The sequence below is a fragment of the Sminthopsis crassicaudata genome, chromosome 4 (genome assembly GCF_048593235.1).
Source record: "Sminthopsis crassicaudata isolate SCR6 chromosome 4, ASM4859323v1, whole genome shotgun sequence".
Taxonomy (NCBI): domain Eukaryota; kingdom Metazoa; phylum Chordata; class Mammalia; order Dasyuromorphia; family Dasyuridae; genus Sminthopsis; species Sminthopsis crassicaudata.
In genome coordinates, this window is record NC_133620.1 from 38,006,766 (window position 1) to 38,029,788 (window position 23,023).

Sequence of the window (23,023 nt, forward strand, 5' to 3'; positions counted from 1 at the left end):
TGATATTTAAAGCTCATTTGAAAGAAATGGTAATGTTTAGCATGAAGAAGAAAACTTTTGGGGGTCTATAAGATCATAGGTCCCTAGAGGGACCTTAGAATACAACTTTATTTTATAAATGAGGAAATGAGAACAGAAAGATTAGAATGATAGGTTAAAGATTACTCAGTTCTCTGACTCCAAATCCATCACTTCTCCCACTGAGCCATGATCTTCAAATCTGTGAGGCTCTATCATTTGGAAAGAGAATCAAACTTGGTTCATTTTGCCCAAGAGGGCAGTTCTAGGCACAACAGTTGAGAGACAGGCTTTAGCTCTACAGAAAGAGAACTTTTCTATTAATGAGAACTGTCCAAAAGTGACATGGCCCATTTTGGGAACTTGGGTTTTCCATCTCTAGAGCTTTTCAAGTGGAGTCTCTTTTCCAACCACTGAGTCTTCCATGTCATGTAAGCTTGTTTGGCATTCATTGAATTCATGAATAACTCATGCTATATTGAGGAGATTTCTGCTCAAGTTAAGGATTGCTTCTCTTCCTACTCTGAGATTCTGTCCTGTACAGGTAGACTAACTTCTGGGAACAACTATTGTTGGCTAAACAAAGTGAGAAGTTAAAAGTGTAATCTCTCTGCCAATAGTGACCAATTAATATTTTTTGTTCTTTCTACATTTTAATTGTTTTATTTTTATTGTAGTCTTTTAATTTTCATTGTGTTTATGTTTGAAAATATCTCTCCCTCTGCCCCTAACCAACAATCCATTCTTTTTGATGAAGTTTTTTTTTTTTAAGAGGTATTTATAGACCTGTCTAGTTTCCCATTTAAGGTCTTAAATATGCAACCTTGATAGAATGATAAATGTCAACAGGTACCTATGTAGTAGATTTCCGCAGGTACCTATGTAGTAGATTTCCACAGAGACTATTCTGCCTTAGAATGGGAAATGATACTTCTAAATTCCTTAGAACTGAGTTCTAGCTAGGTTTTCAAGAAGTTCAGCAAAACTAATCAACAAATGGACTTTATCTTATTTATTAGAGATGCAATATTCTATTCCCATAGTTCCCCTCTGCCATATAGTAGGGAAGAATGCTTTCCCATCTCTTCTTTAGGGAAAATGTTGACTGCCATTCAACACTATCTTAGTTCTCATCCAAATAATCAAAACAAATTTTTTTTAAAAAATATTAAATCAGTTGCCTTTATTTGTCAATATGTGGAATGGTGAATTTAAAAGTTATAATTATCCACTTGGCTAAATAGTTCTTTCACATGCATAGCCAGATATTTTGTGTTTAATTATGCACATATCAGTGTATCCTTCTTATTCAGAAATTGTGGAAAATCTGATAAACATTTATAATTAAAAATAAAATGAATGAAGTGAGACAAATTGAGAAAAAAACTGGATTTTGTATTTATTGTAAAAAACCTGAGCTTCAGATCTTGATAAATAAGGCCTTTTACTTGGGTATTGTCAGCTGCAGCTCACCCAGCCACTTCAACACTATTTTAAAGATATGACTGCCAGTACAAGGGGTCTCTTCTGGAGGTATAAATACAGATACTTGTGCAATGTTGGATAATTTGGATTTCAGATTTGCTTTATCAACAGCCTGGATGGCAATGTAGATGTCAGTACCATTTACCAGATTGATGTCTTTTGGCTCAAACATAAAGAATTCCTGGGAGTTGGCTTCCTCAGGTATCAGGTCAGTAGTGTTCACTTGGAGAGCATCATCAAATTTATCACGTAGATCAAGGATACTTTCACTTATTCGTATAATATACTGTTGAGCTAAAAGGACATGAAACTACTTAGAATATTTGAAGAGATTTAATAAAGCAGAAAATATTAAAAATCAGAGATCAGAAAAATGTGCTTTCCCATCTGAGAGATCAAATGGCAAGCCATGTTTATAGTCCTGTCTAGTTTCCCATTTAAGGTCGTATGTGCAACCATGATAGAATGATAAATGTCAAGCAGGTACCTATGTAATAGAATTCCACAGAGACGATTCTGCCTTAGAGAGGGAAATGATACTTCTAAATTCCTTAGAACTGAATTCTAGATAGGTTTTGAAGTTATTTCCAAAGGGAGCAACTTAGTTCTAGAGAACACTTCTATTATTCCTAAACCTGCCCCTCCGACTACCTTTCATTCTTCTATCTTCTCTGAGACAAACACCAAGAAGGCTTTCTATGAATTTTATTACAGGCACTTTAGTAAAATATCTCATAATATAAAAGCATGAATTTCTAAGAAGTGATTTTCTTTTTAAAACCACCTTTTTTCAACTGGACTCTCAACAGAGTCCATGGGAGGAAATAGGTTTAAATTCCCCTTCAGTAGAAAGTGTTCTAGAATGGCTAGATGACCACTTGTTGGGTAGGTTACAGGGAGGATGTTTGGTTAGGTATGAGTTGGATTAGATGTACTTGGAGTTCTCTTCCCACGCTAATAGTCTATGATTCTTGTGAGTGTTTTCTCCCTCTTGATTTTCTTTTGAATTCTTTTGTGTATTAATTATGTTTACTTAACTGTGTTCATGTTCTATCTCCCTACCAGAAACAAACTTTTTGAGGGCAGATTCTCTGTCTTTCTCCAGTGCCCACTGGATTGCCTTGTACAGAGCAGGCACTTTGGAAATGACTTCTGCCTTTTGTTCTAAATCATAATCAGGGGCAGCTAGGTGGCGCAGTGGATAGATCACCAGCCCTGAATTCAGGAGGAATCTGGTCTCAGACACTTAACACTTCCTAGCTGTGTGACCCTGGGCAAGTCACTTAACCCCAGCCTCAGGGGGAAAAAAATATCATAATCAAACTTCAGACTTACCTCGCCCATAATCATAGTCATCTCCAGGAGCTGTCCATGTCAGATTAATGCGATCTCCTTCCATCTGGGCCTTGAGGTCAGTAATTTGACATGGTGGGAAGACATCTTGAATGGATCCACTTGGAATATTGGTTGCTACAAATGAACCTCCTGAGGCTGTTCTGCTGAAACACACTTGCTTGCCTTGAAGATCATTGACATTAAATTCTGGTCTTGGTGGATTCATTTTTACTTCTCCTGCATGGAAGAAGTCCCTCAGGTCTTTAGGTATGATATCACATGCTTGCTACATATTTTCATTATTTATGATAATAATGCTCCCAATATATACCCTCCTCTTTCACTTTTTTCTCCTTTCATTAATACTGTCATCTTTTGATAAATTTAGAGACCATGAGTCAAGTTGTCAAAGAGGAAAATAAAGAAAAGAAATATCTCAGCTGTCTTTCCCACAGATACTTCTTAAAAGGTATGCTGAAAATGATTCATTTGGAAAATCTATACCATCTCCTCTGCCCATCTTCTGCATCTTTCACAGCCTATTGCATAGTCAACCCTCCACCTAGTAGTTTTCGCTGATTGTCTCAGGCACAAGTGAACTAATTTCTCTTGCCTCTAAGGCCTGTAGTATTTACTACCTATGCCAAACATGCTTCCTTACTCACTGAGAAACTGGAGAGAGTAGATTTCTATTACTTTTCCTTATTGGAGAGAGCCAGGAGCCATAGTTAGACACCTTAAAGGGGCAAACATAGCAATTAGAGCTATTCTGACATAAAAAAGACTTCTTCAGTAGATAGCTCCATCACTAGAAAGCTTAAAATGGAGTATGGAGACAGTATGTTTTAGAAGAGAGTTTTGCTCTAGGAATGAATGGGTTGTTCTAGAAGATGGTAGAGATCCTTACTACTTCCAAAATGCTGTAACATTTAGCCATAATCTTTCTATTTTTATCTAAACATTTGTATCTATAGGCAGTACTGGAATAATTCTGACTTAAAACCCAATTTTCCTGCCAATTGCATATACACTGGGACTGCTTCCTTCTATTATATTGGCCTATTGAATTTTCTATATAGGACAGACAAAGTGAAGTTATAATAAAATACACTTGATAGGTAGCCTCTAAATTGCAGAATTGCAGAAGCTCAGAGTTGCAAGGGATCTGAATGGCCATTTAGTCCATATTAGGTGAAAAAGAGTTTTCCTCCACAAAAAATCTGAAAAGTCCAGACTGGACTTGAAGCTCTTTAATGATAGGAAGCTCATCTGATAAGAGGAAACTATCCTTGCTGAGGCAGCTCATTTCACTTAGGGGAGAACTCTAAGTGTTAGGAGGTTTTTTCCTTCTATCAAGCCTATCTTTCTCTTTAAAACTTGCATCCATTGAGTTTACCTCTGTCCTCTGGAGGTAAGCAGTTATAAATCCACTCTCTCTTCTTTCAGCTACTTAACAGATTAGTCTTCTCTGCTCTGGGCTAAATAGTCATGACTCCCTCAACCAGTTCCATAATGTATGAACACTCTTTACTTTGCGATCCAAGCTCAGTTAGATCCTCTCTTGCCCTTGATTCAAGACAGCACCATAGTTTTGTTATGATTCTTACCATTCTCTACCCATCCTGGTACATATAATGCTCCATTCATTTGAGGTCTTGATCTTTGGGTGTTTGTTCCTCCCAAGGCTCTCACTTTTAAGCTGTATCGACCATTTGTTTTATAAGCTGTGAAATACCTTGAGTAGACACCATCATTCTTGGAAGCATCAGCACCTTTGTGTAGAAGTAAAAAAAATTTAATAAACCTTGCCATGTTAAATGAATATGTAAATTCTCAAAAATATTGGAATACTGGAAAATAGTAGTAAATTCAAACATACATTCCACTTCTACACACAGATTCATTAAATACTTCAGAGTTCTCCAAGGTTATAACAAACATGATCTCTTTAGAATCTTCCAAGAATTCTTGTAAGTAATATAATAAGTAATAATACTAGAGATAGCTTATTGTTCAAATTTTTCAATGTGACCATTTTCAACATGGAAATATGTACAAATTGGGGCTTGATTTATTTTTTTTAATATATTCAAGATCACAATGGAGGTTAAATTTAGCCGTGTGTTACATATTCTTTTTTTCTTCAGAGTCAATTCTTAAAAATTTACCAGCACATTGCAGATGAAAAATATTATTGTGCCCATTATACAAATGAGGACTCTGAAATTTAGATCAATTAAGTGACAAGTAAGTGTAAGAGGCAGGGTTTGCACCCACGCCTCTTCCCTCTGTCTCAATTTCCATATCTAATCAGTTGCCAGTTTCACCTCTACATCATCTCTTGTCTGTTTTTCTCTATTCATTAAGCCTGATGCTAACATTCATTCATTCAACTTTATTCTATAAACTAGAGATAAGTTAACAAGAAGAAAATAGACCCTGCCCTCAAGGAGATTAATCTAATTTGGCAGACTCAACTCAAAAGAACTAAGTAGTGAAAACACCCATAGAAAGTGTGTGCAAGGCAGATACTAAGCAGGTAAGTGGGAAGATTATAGAAGAAAATAGCTATTAGGGGAAATCAGGGGAAATCTTATGTAAGAGATGGGACCAGATTTGTGTTTTAAAGGGAGCTAAGGATTTCATGAATCAGAGGTGACTTAGGAATAGTTACTTATTCATAAAAGGGAATAGGGAGGAAAACTTTTGTACAGGCCCAGAATCCCAGGGATCTTTGAGGTCATTGAGTCCAGTTCCTTGCTTTATAGTTGTAGAAATGGGCACCCAGACAGACTGTGACTTCCCTAGATCACACAGAAAATATGCTTGAAAGTGAGTGCCCAGTGCTCTTTGCACTATATCATGCTATTTTTCATTTTATTTTGTTAAGGTTTCTCAAATATAAAAGTTGTGAGCCTGACTCTTCCCTCTCAGCATGTTGAGGTATTAGTGACTTCTTGCCAAGAAGGTTAATGAACATGGATAGAAACATTGTCAAGGAAATATTAGCAAGGAGATTACAGAAATGTATCCCAAAGATCATATGCTATGATCAGCTAGGATTTATAGGAACACAGGGCTGGTTCAATATTAGAAAGACTATGAGTGTAACTGACCATATCAGTAGGAAAAAACAAATAAAAATCATATAATTTTCTCAATAGATGCAGGAAGGGTTTTAGAAAAAAATAAAATACTTATTCCTAGTAAAAATACTTAAAAATAAAGTAATAAATGGAACTTTCTTTAAAATCATAAATATAATGAACTGATCCAACCACTCTGGAGAGCACTTTGGAATTATGATCAAAGAACAGTCAAACTGCACACTCTTTGATCCAGCAATACTACTAGGAGTATTGGATCCCAGATGAAGATCTGAATCCCAAATAGATCATTAAGAAAGAGGGAAAGGACTTGAATGTACAAATATTTGGAACACTTCTTTTTTTTGTGGTGGCAAATAATTGAACATTGAGGGGGTGTCCATTAATTGGGGAATGACAAAACAAGTCCTGATATATGAATGTAATGGAATACTATTATGCTATTAAAAAATGATGAGCAGGCAGATTTCAGAAAAACCTGGAAAGACTTATATGAACTGATACAACGTAAAATGAGCAGAAAGAGAAGCAACATTGTATGATGATCAATTATGAAAGATATAGCTCTTCTCAGCAATACAATGTTCTAAGATAATTCCAAAAGATCCTTGATGAAAAATGCTGGCCACATGCAAAGAAAGAACTGATGGAATGTAGATCAAAGTACACAATTTCACTTTTTTTTGTATATGTGTTTTTTTCTCCTTTTGCAATATGCATTTTTTTTGCAAACTGTTTCTTCTTTCACAACATGACTAATATGGAAATAGGTTTTACATAATTGCATACATATAATTTATATTAAATAATTTACTATCATTGGAAAGTTGAAGCCAGGAGAAAGGAAATTTGGACCTCAACATTTTATAAAAAATGTTTAAAAATTATCATTACAAATAATCGGAAAAAATAAAATACTACTAAAAAAGGAAAAAAAAAACCTGACATATTTCTTTCTTAAAAGAGAAAGAACCTTGAGGTTTTTGTGGGGGAGAAGTTACCTGCACCATTATCCAGAAGATCCAGAGTCACTGTTGTTCCATCAGCTGATTCAATGAGAGCTGTTACTGTGGCTCCTATAATAGGGAGGGATCCTTGGTGAACTTCTGCATAAACAACCATTGGATTAGGGAAGCTACTGGTGTCTTTATTCATTTTAGAATCCACTGTAATGGGGGGTATAGTAGGATTTGCAGCACGAGATGTGACTGTCAGAGTTAGTGTCTGTGCACTTGACTTAAGACTGTAAGTCCAAATTCCAACCTAAAAATATCAATAAAATTCATTAAAGTAAAATAGTGTTAAGACCTGCTTTACCTACTTGCTCTGTTATCCATTATCTATGTTAATCCCTTATCTGATTTATATAAGTGAACTTTAAGAAAACTATTTGTTAGAATGTTTGTATAGCTATTTCTCTATTAGCTGTGACAATCTTTCAGACCATTCTTCTCTTCAAATAAAGCTTTCCCTGGGGTATATATAATGCCAATTACTACTGAAAACTTTGCTATGAAAAATGTGACCTGAATGGTATGCCCCTGACATAACCCTTTCTCTTCAGAAAGGCAAAGACAGGAAAAGATTTTGGCTGTTCAAACACATGGGTTCTAAAACTCTGGATGGGGAAATATGGTTCTTATTTCCTGGCTGGCCTTCCTGACCTTCCTTGTGTTCTAGCCCAGTTTCTACCTTTTTGATAACTCTTATAAGAGTTCTTTCTTGCTGCAGTGTAATTAAAAAAAAATTGGTTTTTGTTTTTTATGGTCAATTCATCACATTTCTAAGAGAACAGATGGGATAGGAATAAGCTATTTTAGTAAAAAAAAAAACCACCTAATACTACTCAAGAATAGTTACAAAATTATAATACTGATATTAAATTCTTGCCTCTATTTTCTAAATATTTTGAGAAAACACAGGAGAAAAGGCTGATTTCTTACCTTGGCAGTATCTGGTATTTGTAGGTGTGCCATTTTGGAGTTTGTATCCACTGAAAAAGTGGTGTATGTTTTCCCACTGGGATCTGAGACAGACATTTGGGGTTGTTTTGTTGTCCATGTGATAAGAAATAGAGTGTCATTGCCTACTGTGCTGTCAACAATAACTGTGCCATTCATCCACTCCCCATCCTTCAGAGTAGCTCCCTTACTCTCAAGCTGTTAAGAAAATAGAATAAAACAGTCAGTGACTGGGCAAAGAAATAAATCATCAACAAATCATATCATAGTTAATCTGAGGACATGCCAATGAGCAAAAGATTATGAATTTCAGAGAAGGAACAAATGTGCATTAGTAGAATGAGTTTCTTTACTTAAAAGTTCCTTGTAATAATAAAATTAGAGGCATCTTCTCTATTCCTGTAGTTACCATCCATTAGGACATAGGCTAGTTGGGAAAGGAGACAAGTGTCATGGTTATACAAATGTGCAAGAATAATATTCCTAGACAAAAGGACATGAAAAAGGAGAGCTAGAATGAGATTCTTTATTTTTAGCCTAAGGAAATATGCAAGTTTCACTCATTCATACTATCTTACTTCCTTCTTTTTTCCACTCAACTTCTCTTCTAAATCAAATTCCCTCCATTATGAGTAAGGAGAGAATAAAACTGTCATCTAAGGTAGGATCTTTTAGTTCAACTCATTGATTTTGAGTCACCTTTTCAGAAGTGAAAACAGGCAGTATTTGGGTGGGTAAAAGGAAAATTCTGAACTAAAAGACAAAGATTTAGAGCACTCTTTGACTAGAAGGAGCTCACATTCTGATTGGGTGGGAATAACATTCAAATTGAGAAAAATTGTACATATAATATATACACAGTAAGTGGAAGATAGCCTCAGAAGAAAGGAATCAGCAGCTTCCAAATTCATATTTCTTTCTACTGAATCACCCTGCCTCATGGGCATGACATGATATGCCCTGGTTCTGTCATCTTTTTATTCCTCCTGACTAAGTCACTCTCATACTCACCACAGAGACTCATCTATGTCTTTCCATCTCTCCTTAAGCCTCCCATGGCTCCCTCTCCCTCCCTCACTTATCTGAAAATCTTGCCTCATGTTTCACTGAAGAAAACTAAGGCCATTTGTTAAGAGCTCCCTTCCACTCCCCCTTCATTTCATGTCTCCCATATGCTTTCTACCATTGTCTCCTTCACCCATGTCCCACATGAAGAGGTGGCCCTTCTTCTTGCCAGGGCAAAACCCTCTCTATGGACAAGAAATCCAATTCCATTCTGTCTTCTACAGCAGTTTGTCTTCTCCATTATTTTCATACTCTCATTTATCTTTACTCTTCTTGTCTGCTGAGCTCTTTGTCTTGTTAACTGCCTGCTTTTATATTATAAAAATGCCCACACCCCCACTAGCCTCAAAAACACCTCTCATTTGATTTGTCCATCCCCACGAGCTGTCATCCCATACCTCTCACTTTTTCAACTAAGCTCCTTGAGAAGGCTCACTACAAGAGCTGCTTCTACTTCTTTTCGTCTCATTCTCTTCTTAACACTCTCCAGATCAAATCAACATTCAATTGAAACTTCTCTCTCCAAAGTGGCCATAATGATGCTGATGTTCTCTTGCTGTCATATCTAATGACAGCCTTCTAGGTCTCTCTATAGCCATTGACACTGTTGATCCAGGATATTTGGTATTCCATGATAATGATTTCTTCCTGTTCACCTCCCACATGTCTGACTGATTTTTTCTACTCTCCTTTGCTGAATTTTCTTACAGGTCTTACCTGCTGATTGTGCATTTATTATTTATCCATCCCTAATCTCTCTGCAGGCCTCCAGACTTGTATTGTTGGCTGCCTATTTGATATTTCAAATTGGACATGCCATTGAGATATTAAATTCAATATATCTAAAACTGAACTCATTATCTTTTCCCCCAGTCTCCCTACTTTGTAACTTCCATATTACTGTACAGGATTACACCATCCTCCCAGTCACCCAGGCTTGCTCCTTTAGTGTCATCCCAATTCCCTATTCTCTTTCATCTTTCATAGCCAATTTCTTGTTGATTTTCTTTTATGACATTTTTGGCGCATGGTAGGCACTTAATAATTAAACCTAAATGTAACATGCCATTTCTTCTCCAGCTCATTTTACAGATGAGGAACTGAAGTAAACATGGTCAGGAGACTTGCGAAAGATCACACAGCTAATATCTGAGTCCAGATTGGGACCCACGAAAAGGAATCTTCTTGACTTCAGAGCTGGCATTTCAGTCACTGCGCCACCTAGTACCTTTTGAAAAAGCCTCAGACTTAGATTCAGGTGACCCTCCAGGTGTTAAAACATCATAGATTTGTAGAGAAATCATGAGATCACTGGAGATCCATAGAGGGAACCAATGGGATAGTCTTTAATGGTCAGAGAGTAGCATGGTGAGGGGAGTAGGACATGGAAATATGCAAAGAGAGGCCACTACTGATAGTGGGATGGATAAAATCAATGCCTGTATCCTCTAGAAGGAGACATGAGGACTAGACAACTTTCTCAAAGCAGGCTGGAAGAAGAGCTTGTTTTATATATCAGCAGGGCAATTAGAGCATCAGGTGAATCAGCAATGTGATTGATTGCTCCATTCTTTTTCCTTTCAAAAACTTAAACAAGAGTGTATAACCAGTGGAAATGCTCACTGTCTAGAGGCAGCTAGGTGTCATAGTCAATATAGCCCTAGTCTTGGAGTCAGAAAGAGAGACTTGAATTCAAATTTTCCCCCCAGCACTTATTAGCCATGTGATTCTGGGTAAGCTCTGCCTGCCTCAGTTTCCTAATCTGCAAACCTACTTCATAAGGTTGTTGTAAAGATTAAATGAGAAAATATTTGCAAAATTGTGCCTGGCACATAGTAGGTACTTAATAAAACTTGAACTATATATATACATATATATGTATATATATGTATATATATGTATATATATACATATGTATACACACATATGTATATGAAAAACACCTTTTATTTATGTGTCATTTCCCCTTGATTATAATGTTCCAATGAGTATGGTGCAGTAGAAAAATCCCAGATGTTGAGTCAGAGAACTAAAGTTCATATCTCATCATGGCCCCCATGACATGCTTGATCTTGGGCAGGTCCATTTACCTCAGTTTTCCCACCTATAAAATGTGTGGTTTGAACTGGATTATTCTGGGGTTCCTTCCTACTAAATATCTATGACGTATGATGTTATGAACCTTAAAGTCCTTCTAAGCTCTAAATCTCTCATAGAAGCATGCTGTCTGTCCTCTTCTATAAAACACAATCATGGGAAATGAGAAATTGAAACTTACCTGGATGGATCTTTGGGTGATCATTCCATTTCCTGATGAGAGGGCACTGAAGGCATCAATGAGCCCATTGTTTTGAGCATTGTCTGTAGCAGCTGTCTGCAGACCGCCTGAAGTAGCATTACACCATCAGAAGTTAAATAATCGGCACACATTGGAGAGAAATTAACAGTCTTAATTAAAAATGTTATTTTTTCATAAAGTTTCATATTGCTTCATAAAGTTTCATATTGCTTCATAAACTTCAGGCAGCCTCCAACTCATAAGTATACCACCTCATTCTAGGAGGGCAGTGTAAAATTTTCAGTTTTATGTTGTATTAATTATATATTATACAATAATTAATTTATCTGGAAAACAACCAAAGCTTTGGAAAGAGATAAGAAAGACAGATGAGGAGCCACAAGAGTATCACAGAATCCATGATCTAAACCAATTCACGTATTTCATTCTGTCTAGAAAGTTCACTCATTCCCCAATGATTGACATTGACAGGCATTGATTGACTCGAGAATCAAGTCCTACTTTATTCTGTATCCATTGCTTATTTCTCCTCATCAGGGGTGTGATTTAACCCTTAGTTTAGGAATAACTCATCCGATCTTGTTGACATCTTTGTGTCCATGTTTCATTATAAACTGTTAAGTTATTGTTGGCAGTAATTGTGACATTTTGCACCTATCACAGTGCCTTAAATGGAATAGACACTGAAAAGGGGGTTGCTGACTTGGTTCACTTGAATTAACTATTTCTATCATGGTCTTTGAAAAATCCCAGAGGCTGTAGAGGCATGAATGACCATTTGTGTGGATATGGGTTGGACTATATTATCACTGATGGATTTCAAAAATCAGTTTTGAGATGCTGTAATTCTATCATTGGATAGATAGCCTTTGAGACTTATTTTAGGGGGGAAAATCATCACAGAATAAACATAGGGACAAATCTCTCTCTCTGAATATGCACTTCAGTGTGATCTAAGATGACATATACTAAGGCTGTTGTTGGATTTTATTTAAAGTCTCTCCAATTTGAGAAGACCAGTCATTTGTTTAATTTCCCACTGAGTTATTCTTTTCTGAATGTCCCCATCCTATCCCCAGGAACCTCATCTTCTTCCAATTCACTTCAATCCTGAACCTCATATTTCATTAGTCCTGGCCCTAGTCACTCCTCCCACTGTCTTGATTGGAGTGAGTGGAGAATGGAGGGCAGAAGGTGGAGAACAGAGAGCTCTTTCCAAGCTTCCATTTCAGCAAAATTCTCAAACCAGTCATCTATTCATTTCCCACCAGGCTTCATTCCTCTGAGCTTCATCCCTGGTGTGGGCATTCATCTCTCCCTTTCCCCATTTCAGCTTCTTTTTTGATGTTATTTCCCCCATCTTCATGAGATGTGAGCTACTTGAAGGCAGACTTTCTTCTGCCTTTCTTTGTGTCTCCAGCACTTAGCTCAGAACATGGGTAGACACTTGAATGTGTATGGACTGATCTTCCGGAGCTTATTGCCCACATCTATAGTCTTCAGAAAACCCTAATTATCTGTAGATCTTAGAGGAGAACTCCAGGGGAGATTCCCAGAGAAATAATCTGTTCTGCCTACTAAAGAAACAATTCCTGCAGGTTATCTTTTACCTGTCATCTCTGCCAGCTTCTCCAGGGCTTTGTCTGCAGAAGGTCCCAAAGCAACTGTGTGGATAATGGCTCCACTTTGTCTTACTTCATCAAAGCATGTGCTGATAGTATTGTCTTCTCCATCAGTCAGAAGGACAATCTCTGAACCATCAGTTGAGAATTTCTTTCTGATTGCCTGAAAGCAGAAATTCATGCCAGATATTAGTAAGCAGACTCAGGGTTGCCAGATAACCTGTGAGTGGAACTGACCAAGACAGAGAGAAGCCATAAAGGACAAAATCCAGGAACCTCAGGAACATCTTCCCCTCTTGAAATTTTCAAATATGAAAAGGGGAACTTTCAGAAACTCAGCCAAGCCATTTTTTCTTTCTTTAATGCAGGATAATTTATCACAGCTGCCACTGTCATTTAGAACCAGAGCTGTTCTGGGAAAACTGAGTGACCCAGGTTCTGTACACTGATATTTCTTCTCAGTCAGGATATCTGTTCTTTTTGGCTCTAGGACATAGACAGGTGAACAGGTAAACACAAAGGAAGGAATTGCTTCTGATTGCTTTGTTATTACTAGGGGGAAAGGAGTTAAAGGGGAGGAAGTTTATGAATCTTAGAAGAGACAAGTTATGGTAGAGAGGGCAATGGCTTTGGAAACTAAGGCTTTCAGAAGCTCAATTTCCTCATCTGTTAAAGGATTTCTCTGGTCTCTTCCAGCTTTCGTACTATGTTCGTTTGCTCCCCTTCACCTGGTTTTTTTAAACCTCTTCACAATAAAAAGTGTTCTCCACAGAAGCTCTGGGAAATGATGCTCTACGTCAGTTGCCAAAGTGCCTTAGAAACTAAGGCATGACTAATGGCACTCACTTCAGGGGAAATGATGCTAATCCTGGGGTAGAAACTCCTTTCACTGAACCAGATAATGTTTTAGGAAGTCACAGCTAAAAAATTCCAGCAGCAGAAATTGAACCCGGGTTTTTTCCTCTACATTCTATTTGTGAAACAATGCTAGCTTTTCAGGAGACATTATATTCTAATTCTTCAATGGCTCTGGAATTTCATCTTTGTGAGCATCCTCTCCAATCATGTCAATCACGGCCCACCATCCTTGGCTGTCCCACATGAGGCAGCTAGGTAGGATAGTGGATAGAACTGGGCTTAAGTTCAAATCTGACCTTCCTAGATATGTGATCCAGGCCATGTTGTTGTACTTCAGTGTGCCTCACTTTTTTCATCTGTAAAATGTGGATAATAGTATCACCTAATTCTCAGCGTTATTATAAGGTTCAAATGAGATAATGTATGCAAAATATTTAGCATAGAACCTAGCATGTGGAAGGCACTTAAGAAACACTTATTACCTTACCTTCTTGTATCAACCTTATCTTTGTTCTACTTGATTACCACAAGTGTACATTCAATGAAATAGAGATTTTTCTTGAGTTCTTGGAACATTGGGATGATACCGGGGAACACAAGTGTCTGTATGACCAGGGTAGTTGATCATAATAATGAATGGCATTTAGGTAGTGCTTTTAAGTTTTCAAAACACTTTATGTTTAGGATCTAATTTGAGCTTCCCAATGATACCACAAAGTAAGAACTTTTACTGTAGGAACTATTATCTCCATTTTACAAATTAGGAAACTGAAGCAGATTATGGTTGAATGACTTAGCTAGACTCCTATGGTGTCAGAAGCAGGATGTAACTATCAGTTTTTTCCATACTAAGATCTATTCATTATGCTTCATTGTCCCTAATAAGGAATGTTATACAATCGAAAGCATTTATTTTCTGCAAAAGGAGCTCTATTCTATACATTGCCATTCTTTGAAATTGTTAAAAAAAAAAAAAAGCAAACACCACAGACTTGATGATTTTTGTCTGACCACAATCTCATAACTTCTCCAACTTCATGTAGGTCACTCTTCTTAACTCTGTTTTTTTGTTTTTTGTTTTTTGTTTTTTGTTTTTTGTTTTTTGTTTTTAGTACTGTGTCCTCTTAGTCTTAAGGCTGTCCTTATCCAGTGCTCAGCAATCTCTGGCCCCCTTACCCTTTTACTGTTGCCTTTCTGTTCCTCTCCAACATTCACTAAATCTTAACATCACTGCCTATGCTCCTGAGCAATGGAGAACTGGTACAGGAAGCCCAGAGTCAGTGGTTCCCCTATAATTCCTCTAAGAATGTCTACCACAAGCACTCAAACAGCCTTTCGCTATGCTGATTGCATTTATTCTTTCTTGATTCTCTTTATCTACCATGTCCCTCACAACATCTATTCCAACAATTTTCTTAACTCTTCGCAATGCCAGATTCTCTTCCATATCTCTTAGATCTCAACACATGACATCATCTCTTACTTTGCTGAAAAACTGAAACTATCTGACGTGTCCTCTGATCTCTCATCCAGACCTATGGATCTCCCTCCTATGTGAAAGGAAACGCAGTGCTGTCATGTCAAAGCTAATTTCTTCACATTGACCCTTCCCTTTCCTTTGCTCCAGAACCTTGTTCCATTGACTTTCTTTGCTTTCCCTCTTACATATCCTCAGTCCCCCTCTCTACAAATTTCTTCCTCTATTCCTACAAACACAATTAGGTGTCCTATACCATGTAAATAAACTTGACCCTGAGTACAGGCTCAAACTCTCTCTTTTTTCTCTTAAGATTCATGCCTTTCACTTGTATACCACATAAGTCCTTACTGGGTTCCCTATGTTCTCTATTGAAGCCTGTAGCTACAAAATTATCCATGTCCTCTTAGTCTTCATGCTTGTTGATCTTTATCTCGTTCTTTTTGTATAAAAATTAGTCACACAAATACTTATACAATCCCCAACCCACTAACTTGCCATTTATTTCTTTTACCTTCCTCATTCATAAAATAAGGAAGTTGGATTGCATGATCACTAAGATAATTGTGTGATTTTATTTCTTATCAAGAGAAGCAGTCTTTAAACAGTATTAGGGCATCAAAATATGGAAAGCCCTCCATAGTAAAACTAATTCATCACTCTTGGCTCCCAAAAGATGACTGACAGCTCTTTGTCTCAGTGTGTTTCCTAATTAACATAGTCAGATATGTCTGCCTTTCACAGAATGGAGCCAAGATTGAACATCATTGCTCCTGATTGTCTTAGATTTTTTGATGTATTCAATCCATTTCATTCTATATCATACCCAGTAACTTTTTCATTGGTTTTAGAAGTACACAGCCAATATAGCCTAGAATATTATTATTATGTATTATTAGTTTAAAACTAAAAGAAACTTCAAACATCATCAATTCCCCTCCTCTCCTTCTGAGGAAGCTGAAGTCTGCAAAAATTGTGTTCTGCCCAGAATCACACACAGAAAGTTCCTGAAGAAGAATTTGAACTTGGCTCCTTCTCATTCCAAGTTGATTGTTTCCACTTTGTTACCTTGTAGAAGTTACTTAATTCAAGTCTTCCTGACTCTAAAGGCTGTCTTTCTGCCTTCTACACATTAACTCTTAATATGTGTTGGGCTGAATTTAATTAAGATTGGTTCATCTCATCATTTGTTTATATTCTTTCCCCTCCCTGGCCATATCTTCACTTTTTTAGAGACATTAATTGTATACCAGACAATAGGCATGCGAGGAGCATTCAAAATAGAAATTCACTTTTAAAATATCCACTACAATAGAGACAGTAGAGGGGAGATTATTTCACCGTAAATGCTGCTCTGAGTCCAGAACAGATGGATGTTCCCCCGGAAGCAATGCCAGGTAACTTTGTAATGAGTGTGTTCCTCTGAGCATCAGTCTCTATCTGTACCAGGTCACTTTGAATAGCAGCTGCACTGTCAAATGTGATCATTCCAACCCAGGATCCTTTTTCAATGATTTGAAGCAGGAAGAGTTTTGAGGCTTGTTTCAGCCGATTTAGCCGGTCCCCACCCTGAATGAAAAGACAAATCAAATTGGCAAGTGGTTATCTCCAAGCAAGCTATAGTAGAATGGGCTCAGCCCATATGTGGAACTCTAGAGGCTCTGGGTACTATGGTGAAAACTCTGGGTTCTCAAAGGCTAGATCAGCAGAACACAAGCTCTAGAATATTTTTCTAGAATTCTTCTAGGCTAGAAAGGATTTGAGGGTGTGCTTCAGGAGAGGCCCTATTTCCCATCTGAGGACAAGGCCAACTTTTTTTGGAGAAGCACATCACAAGGTGATCATGGGGCCAGTTTCAGTCACCATAATGCTCAAAGCTTAAGTGGTGGAAGTGTTTGTCTCTGCATTGATGGGCCTTCATTAATAAACTAGCAGATTCTCAATACATTGAAACATAAGATTTTGAGTGGGATCATGGTTGTAAATGGGTTAATGTTTGGTTTAGTAGATAAAAGAATTTCTTTGTAATATTTTTGCCTTTTGCTTTGAGCCACATCACCAGAAATGGGCTACCATGTAAAAGAGGACAAATATCTGCAATTTTATTGGTACAGGGTAATCCCAAATGAATTAACTCTATCAAGGAAGGCTGGCACATTCTCTCCAACTTATACTTTCAAAGAATTGCCTAAGAAGTACATGCCAGATATGGGAACTAAGACCAATTATTCCTGACTCAAAGATCAATTTTCAATCAACTTTACCATATTTTCTCTTAATGAATCATTTTTTTCAGTAAGGAAACTAATGGGATTTTTGCTAGGACTACTAAGCTATTTTGATTAGTGGGGAATGGTGGAGTAGAATAGAGAATGCCCATATTAATGAAGTTGCAACTATTTTAAAGTATGTAATCTGAGCTACATTTTTAGGTAGAATGTTTGATTCCTTTGTACAATCATCAACAAAGGATTTAAATATGAAGTCATACAAAGATGATTGTTTAGTTTGATTAACAGGGACTACAGATGTTCATGGATGAGAAACTAACAAATTCTTCATTTAGTCACTCTGGCAATTAAAATGTCATGTTGATTCAGGGAATAATTCATTATGAATAAAGATTCATGGAGAAAGAGGAGTGGAGGGAGTAAGAGTATGAGGGCTTAAAGGGAAACCTGGTGAAGAGCAAATGATTCCCTGCTTCCTAGTTCCTTTTAAAACCATGAGATCAGTGAGGTTTCCAGTAAGCCCAAGATTCTATGGGTCCCTTAGATGTTATAAACAAAGCCCTCCAACTTCTAGGAGAATGGAAGCCTTTTGGCTTACCCCCATGCTTCCAGACTTATCCAGAACTAAGCACAAGATTCTTTCTCTGATCTGCTTTAATGAGAAGCTGGGTTTTGGTGGTTGTGCTGCTGTCATAGGAGTGGATGTCTTGTAGTCTTCTGAATCTTGGATCACTTCCCATGTGCTCCGGAGGTTGCACTTCTGATTTTGAGCATTTGGAGCATCTTTGTTATGGTTCTCTTTTCTACAAAATTCAACCACCTGAAAAAACCAAATTTCATGATAAATAAAGAAATTATAAACAAGGGATTCTTAAACTGGATCTATGAACTAGATTTTGAAAAAAACATTTTTACATTATTTTAATTATGATTTGTTTTGCTTGTCATCCTGGGTATTTCATTTTATGCATTTAAAACCTGATTATTGGAAGGATTCCAAAAGCTTCACAAGAGTACTAAAGGATCCATAACACAAAAAGGAGGAAGAAACCTTTCTTTAAACCATAAATATGATAAATCTAGCCAATAACCCAATGATGATTTAGAGAGGAAAATTAACTCATTTGAAAAACTCTTTATGACTCCTGAGATTCTAGGCCTTCCCCTTTCATTGTCTTGATCAAGGCATTTAACCTAAATGTGGTAAAAAAAGTTGGAGTAAATAAGTAAGTCTTATTTACACATAAAAATTGAGGATATGTTTTCCCCATTTATAATTGCCATGTTAAAAATCAAAATGCCTTAATATCATTATAAAATAATTTTGACCTGGAGGAACCCCCAGAAAGGTCTCTAGGAATGCAGGTCAAGTGTGCTGGAATCAATTCTAAGGGCCTGTGAAGAGCCAATTGTTGAATTTTCATCATGATCATTTACAATCAACAAATGCTACAAGTCAGAGCTAGGTTTATTGTTTTAGTGAATAAGGGGCAACAAATAGATAGCCTATGTGCTTGGAAACCAGATTGTGAAATATTTAATGAATAAAAAAACCAATAAAATATAGATAAAAATCACATTTTCAAACCAAATTGTTTGCAGGTTCCTGATCCTTCTGTGTGGATCATTGGTTCATTTCTGTTTCAGTTTGATACCACTGGTCTAGACTTCCAAAAGTGATGGAGACAATGTTCACAATGTAGTTTTAAATGTGTTTTCCTTAGTGAGCCCATTGTTAAACATTCACCAGCATATTCTTGTCTACATTGTTCCCTAGTCCATGGTTTGAGCACTAGATTAGAGATTTCTCAGTTTGGTCATCTCAGATTAAATTTACTTCCATTTGTTACCATCTCACTAGACAGATAGATCATGGAAACATCGTGTTTTCAGAAAAATCTCTGACTAAATTTCTTTGTGAGAATGTTGAAGAAATGTAGAAAAAAAATCACATAAGCAATTGGGTTCAACTCTGCTTGACTGATTCTATATGTGGTGATTAATATAATAATACAAAGCTATCAGTATGGTAGGCTATGTTTAGTGAAATGCCACAGGGATATTTCTCTGATCCTGTTTTGTTCTTTTTTTTTAACAAATGACTCAAATGAAAGCATAAAGAATATCTATGTCTGATATTCAGATATCTCAAATCTGGGTTGAATAGGTAATATATTGGGGGGGTAGTATCAAGATCTCCAAAAACCTCAACAGGCTAGAACAAGGGGTGAGGTAAAGCACATAATGTGCCAAGAAATGGAGTCCTTCTCTTGGGTTCAGTACTCACAAGTATTAAATGGGAAGCTATGACTAGAAAGAAGTTCACAAAGAGAATAAAGGGGAAGGTTTCAGACATAATACTAAGCATTTTTACATTTATCATCTCATTTGATCTTCACAATCATCCTGGGAGGTAGAATTTTTTTATCATCATCCCCATTTTACATAAGTAAGGGGAAGGTTTCAGAAATAATACTAAGCATTTTTACATTTATCATCTCATTTGATCTTCCACAATCATCCTGAGAGGTAGACTTTTTTTTATCATCATCCCCATTTTATATAAGTAAGGCACAGGGGGCAGCTGGGTGGCGCAGTGGATAGAGCACCAGCCCTGAATTCAGGAGGACCCGAGTTCAAATCTGGTCTCAGACACATAACACTTCCTAGCTGTGTGACCCTGGGCAAGTCACTTAACCCCAGCCTCAAAAAAAAAAAAATAAGTGAGGCACACAGATACTAAGTATCTGATGCTTGATAGGAACTCACAATTTTTTTTGACTCTTGGTCCAGTACTCTCTCTATTATACAACCTTGTTGCTTCAGTGGAAAAAAAAATCCAGTTCTTTAGAGTGAACTGCATATTCAGCATGAGAAGTCAAGAAGAGTGACAGCCTAACCGTGCAATAGAGAGAATGCTGAGTTTGAATTCTGGTTCTGCCACTTGATCTTGTGTGACTTGGGTCACTTTAGTGAGTCTCACTTATCTCATTTGCAAAGTGAAGGGATTAGACTACAAAGCTTCTAAAATAATGCCAACCCTAAATCCATGATCTTATGCATAGTTTGATGTCATCCCCCTTGTTAGATGCATCTTTGCCTGCATTAATAGATATAGAGCTTTCAAACTCAAAGGAGAATGACAAGTTCCCTTATCTACTTGCCTGGTCAAATCACATCTGAACATTACTAATATGAAAATGTGTTTTGCAACATTGCATATGGACAATCTCTAGCAATTGCTAGTCTTCTTGAAGAGAAGGGGAGGAGAAAATAAGAGGCCTAGAGTGATGATGGTAGCATTCCCTTGTGTACTCTGATTTTGTATCCTAAACTTTCCATTTTATAGAAATAATGGCTCATTTAAAGACTGCCCAGTAGCCCATGCAGTCTACATCACATTATCTGAACAGATGTTCTGCTAGAAAGAGAATGAAGTGAGGAAAGAGCCCTCATCTGGCAGTGTGACTATTTCATTTCTCCTAGTCTCCATATCCTCATGTGTGAATAAGAATTAAGGTTATGGCAAATGAAGCCATTGTAAGCATCAGATAAGAAAGTAGGGGTAAAGTGTCTTGTAAACCTTTACACTGAATAAATGCTGTTCTTGGGTTAGAATGAGCCCCTTTTCTTCTGTTTACAAATTTAAGAACCAATGAATCAAGACTTCCGGCCAAGATGGCGGCGTGGAGGCAGACAGCTGCTTGAGCTCCTCATTTTCTCTCAGAACTTACTTCATGACAAGCCTCTGACTTAATGCTTGACCCAGAAAGAAATCCACAAATTATCACCAAGAGAAGACATCCTTGAAAGTCGCCAGAAAAGGTCTGTGTTTGTTCGGGGGAGGGTCAATCAGACTGGGCGCAGACTGAGGGCAGACAGCCAGAGCAAGACAGGCAGCTCACACTGCTCAGACCTGAGGGGGAGGCCGTTTCTGTGAAAGGGCTTTTGCCCCAGTGTGGATGCTCCGTCTTGGCAGCAAGCCAGGAGCAGTGGAGAGGGTGTAAACACTGGAGGTGAAGATTAAAACCCCAGAAAGCCAGTGTCTCTCAGAGCCTGGCCACCCCCAACCCCCACCTGGACTGACTCGGTGAGTTCTCAGAGCCTCAGAGCGCAGACTCAGTACAGTCATTGCTGTTCTGTTAGTGGCTCTCTGCTGCCCTACCCCCAGTCTGTAGAGGAAGCCCATTAATACCATCCAGCCCCATCTCCCGCAAAACAGACCAATTGTTTCTCTTGTCCGTTTGTTTTCTTTGATTCCTACTCTGACAAAATGAACAAAAAATTCAAAAGGGCTCTAACCATTGACAGCTTCTGTGTGGAGAGGGAGCAGACTTCAAATGCTGAGGAGACTAGGAACAGACTGTCCCCAGATGTATCCCCTGGGAGGGATATAAGCTGCTCCTCAATACAAAAGAACCTCATAGAGGAAATCAAAAAGGCTCTCACAAGAGAGCTGGAAGAGAAATGGGAAAAGGAAAGGGAAGCTTGGCAAGAGAGCCTGGAGAAGTCATCCCATGCATTCAAAGACAGAATGGATAAAGAAATCAAATCATTGAGAAACAAGATTAGTGAGCTGGAAAAGGTAAACAACTCCAAGGAAAACAGGATTAGTGAGCTGGAAAAGGTAAACAACTCCAAGGAAAACAGGATTAGAGAGCTGGAAAAAGAAATCAGCTCTCTAAAAAATAAAATGGATACAATGGAAAAAAATTCCATAGAAGATAAAAACTCAATTGGACAATTACAAAGAGATATAAAAAAAGTGAGTGAAGAAAATACATCATTGAAAATTAGACTGGAACAAGTGGAAATGAATGACTCAAGGAGAAACCAAGAGGGAGTCAAGCAAAACCAGAGAAATGAAACAATTGAAAAGACTGTCAAGTACCTTACCAGAAAGACAACAGACCTGGAAAACAGATCCAGGAGAGACAATTTGAGAATAATCGGACTCCCTGAAAAATGGGAGGAAAAAAAGAGCTTGGACACCATTTTCGAGGAAATTATCAAAGAGAACTGCCCAGACGTTTTGGAAACAGAGGGTAAAATAGACATTGAGAAAATTCATCGATCACCTACTGAAAGGGACCCTAAAATCAAAACGCCAAGAAATATAGTGGCCAAGTTCAAGAACCATCAGACAAAGGAAAAGATATTGGAAGCTGCTAGAAAAAAACAATTCAGATATGGAGGATCCACAATAAGGATAACACAGGATCTAGCAGCGTCCACATTAAAAGAACGCAGGGCCTGGAACATGATATTCCGAAAGGCTAAGGAACTTGGTATGCAGCCAAGAATAACTTACCCAGCAAGAATGAGCATCGTTTTCCAGGGAAGAAGATGGACATTTAACGAAATAAATGAATTCCATCTATTTTTGATGAAAAAAACAGACCTACATAAAAGGTTTGATCTTCAAATACAGAACTCAAGAGACTTCTAAAAAAGGTAAAAAGAAATCTTGAGAACTATACTTCTGTCAAAAAAATATGTAAAGAACATATGTACAATTTGTCTTAGAAACTAGAGGTGGAAAGGAGATTATATCATAAAAAAGTA

General features: G+C 37.4%; 1 protein-coding gene across 1 annotated transcript in view; it reads right to left on the reverse strand.

Moving 5' to 3' along the window:
* Nucleotides 1-1,392: 1,392 nt before the first annotated feature.
* Nucleotides 1,393-23,023, reverse strand: part of LOC141541821 (calcium-activated chloride channel regulator 1-like) — a 32,410-nt gene continuing 10,779 nt past the window's right edge. Inside the window, exons 6-14 of the mRNA XM_074266324.1 lie at nucleotides 18,057-18,278; nucleotides 16,569-16,796; nucleotides 12,881-13,055; nucleotides 11,250-11,356; nucleotides 7,889-8,104; nucleotides 6,947-7,208; nucleotides 4,446-4,610; nucleotides 2,839-3,075; nucleotides 1,393-1,797 (exon numbers count right to left, since the gene is read on the reverse strand). Coding sequence (XP_074122425.1) covers nucleotides 1,463-1,797; nucleotides 2,839-3,075; nucleotides 4,446-4,610; nucleotides 6,947-7,208; nucleotides 7,889-8,104; nucleotides 11,250-11,356; nucleotides 12,881-13,055; nucleotides 16,569-16,796; nucleotides 18,057-18,278 — 1,947 coding nt within the window. The 3' untranslated portion in view covers nucleotides 1,393-1,462. The remainder of the gene's footprint in view (nucleotides 1,798-2,838; nucleotides 3,076-4,445; nucleotides 4,611-6,946; nucleotides 7,209-7,888; nucleotides 8,105-11,249; nucleotides 11,357-12,880; nucleotides 13,056-16,568; nucleotides 16,797-18,056; nucleotides 18,279-23,023) is intronic.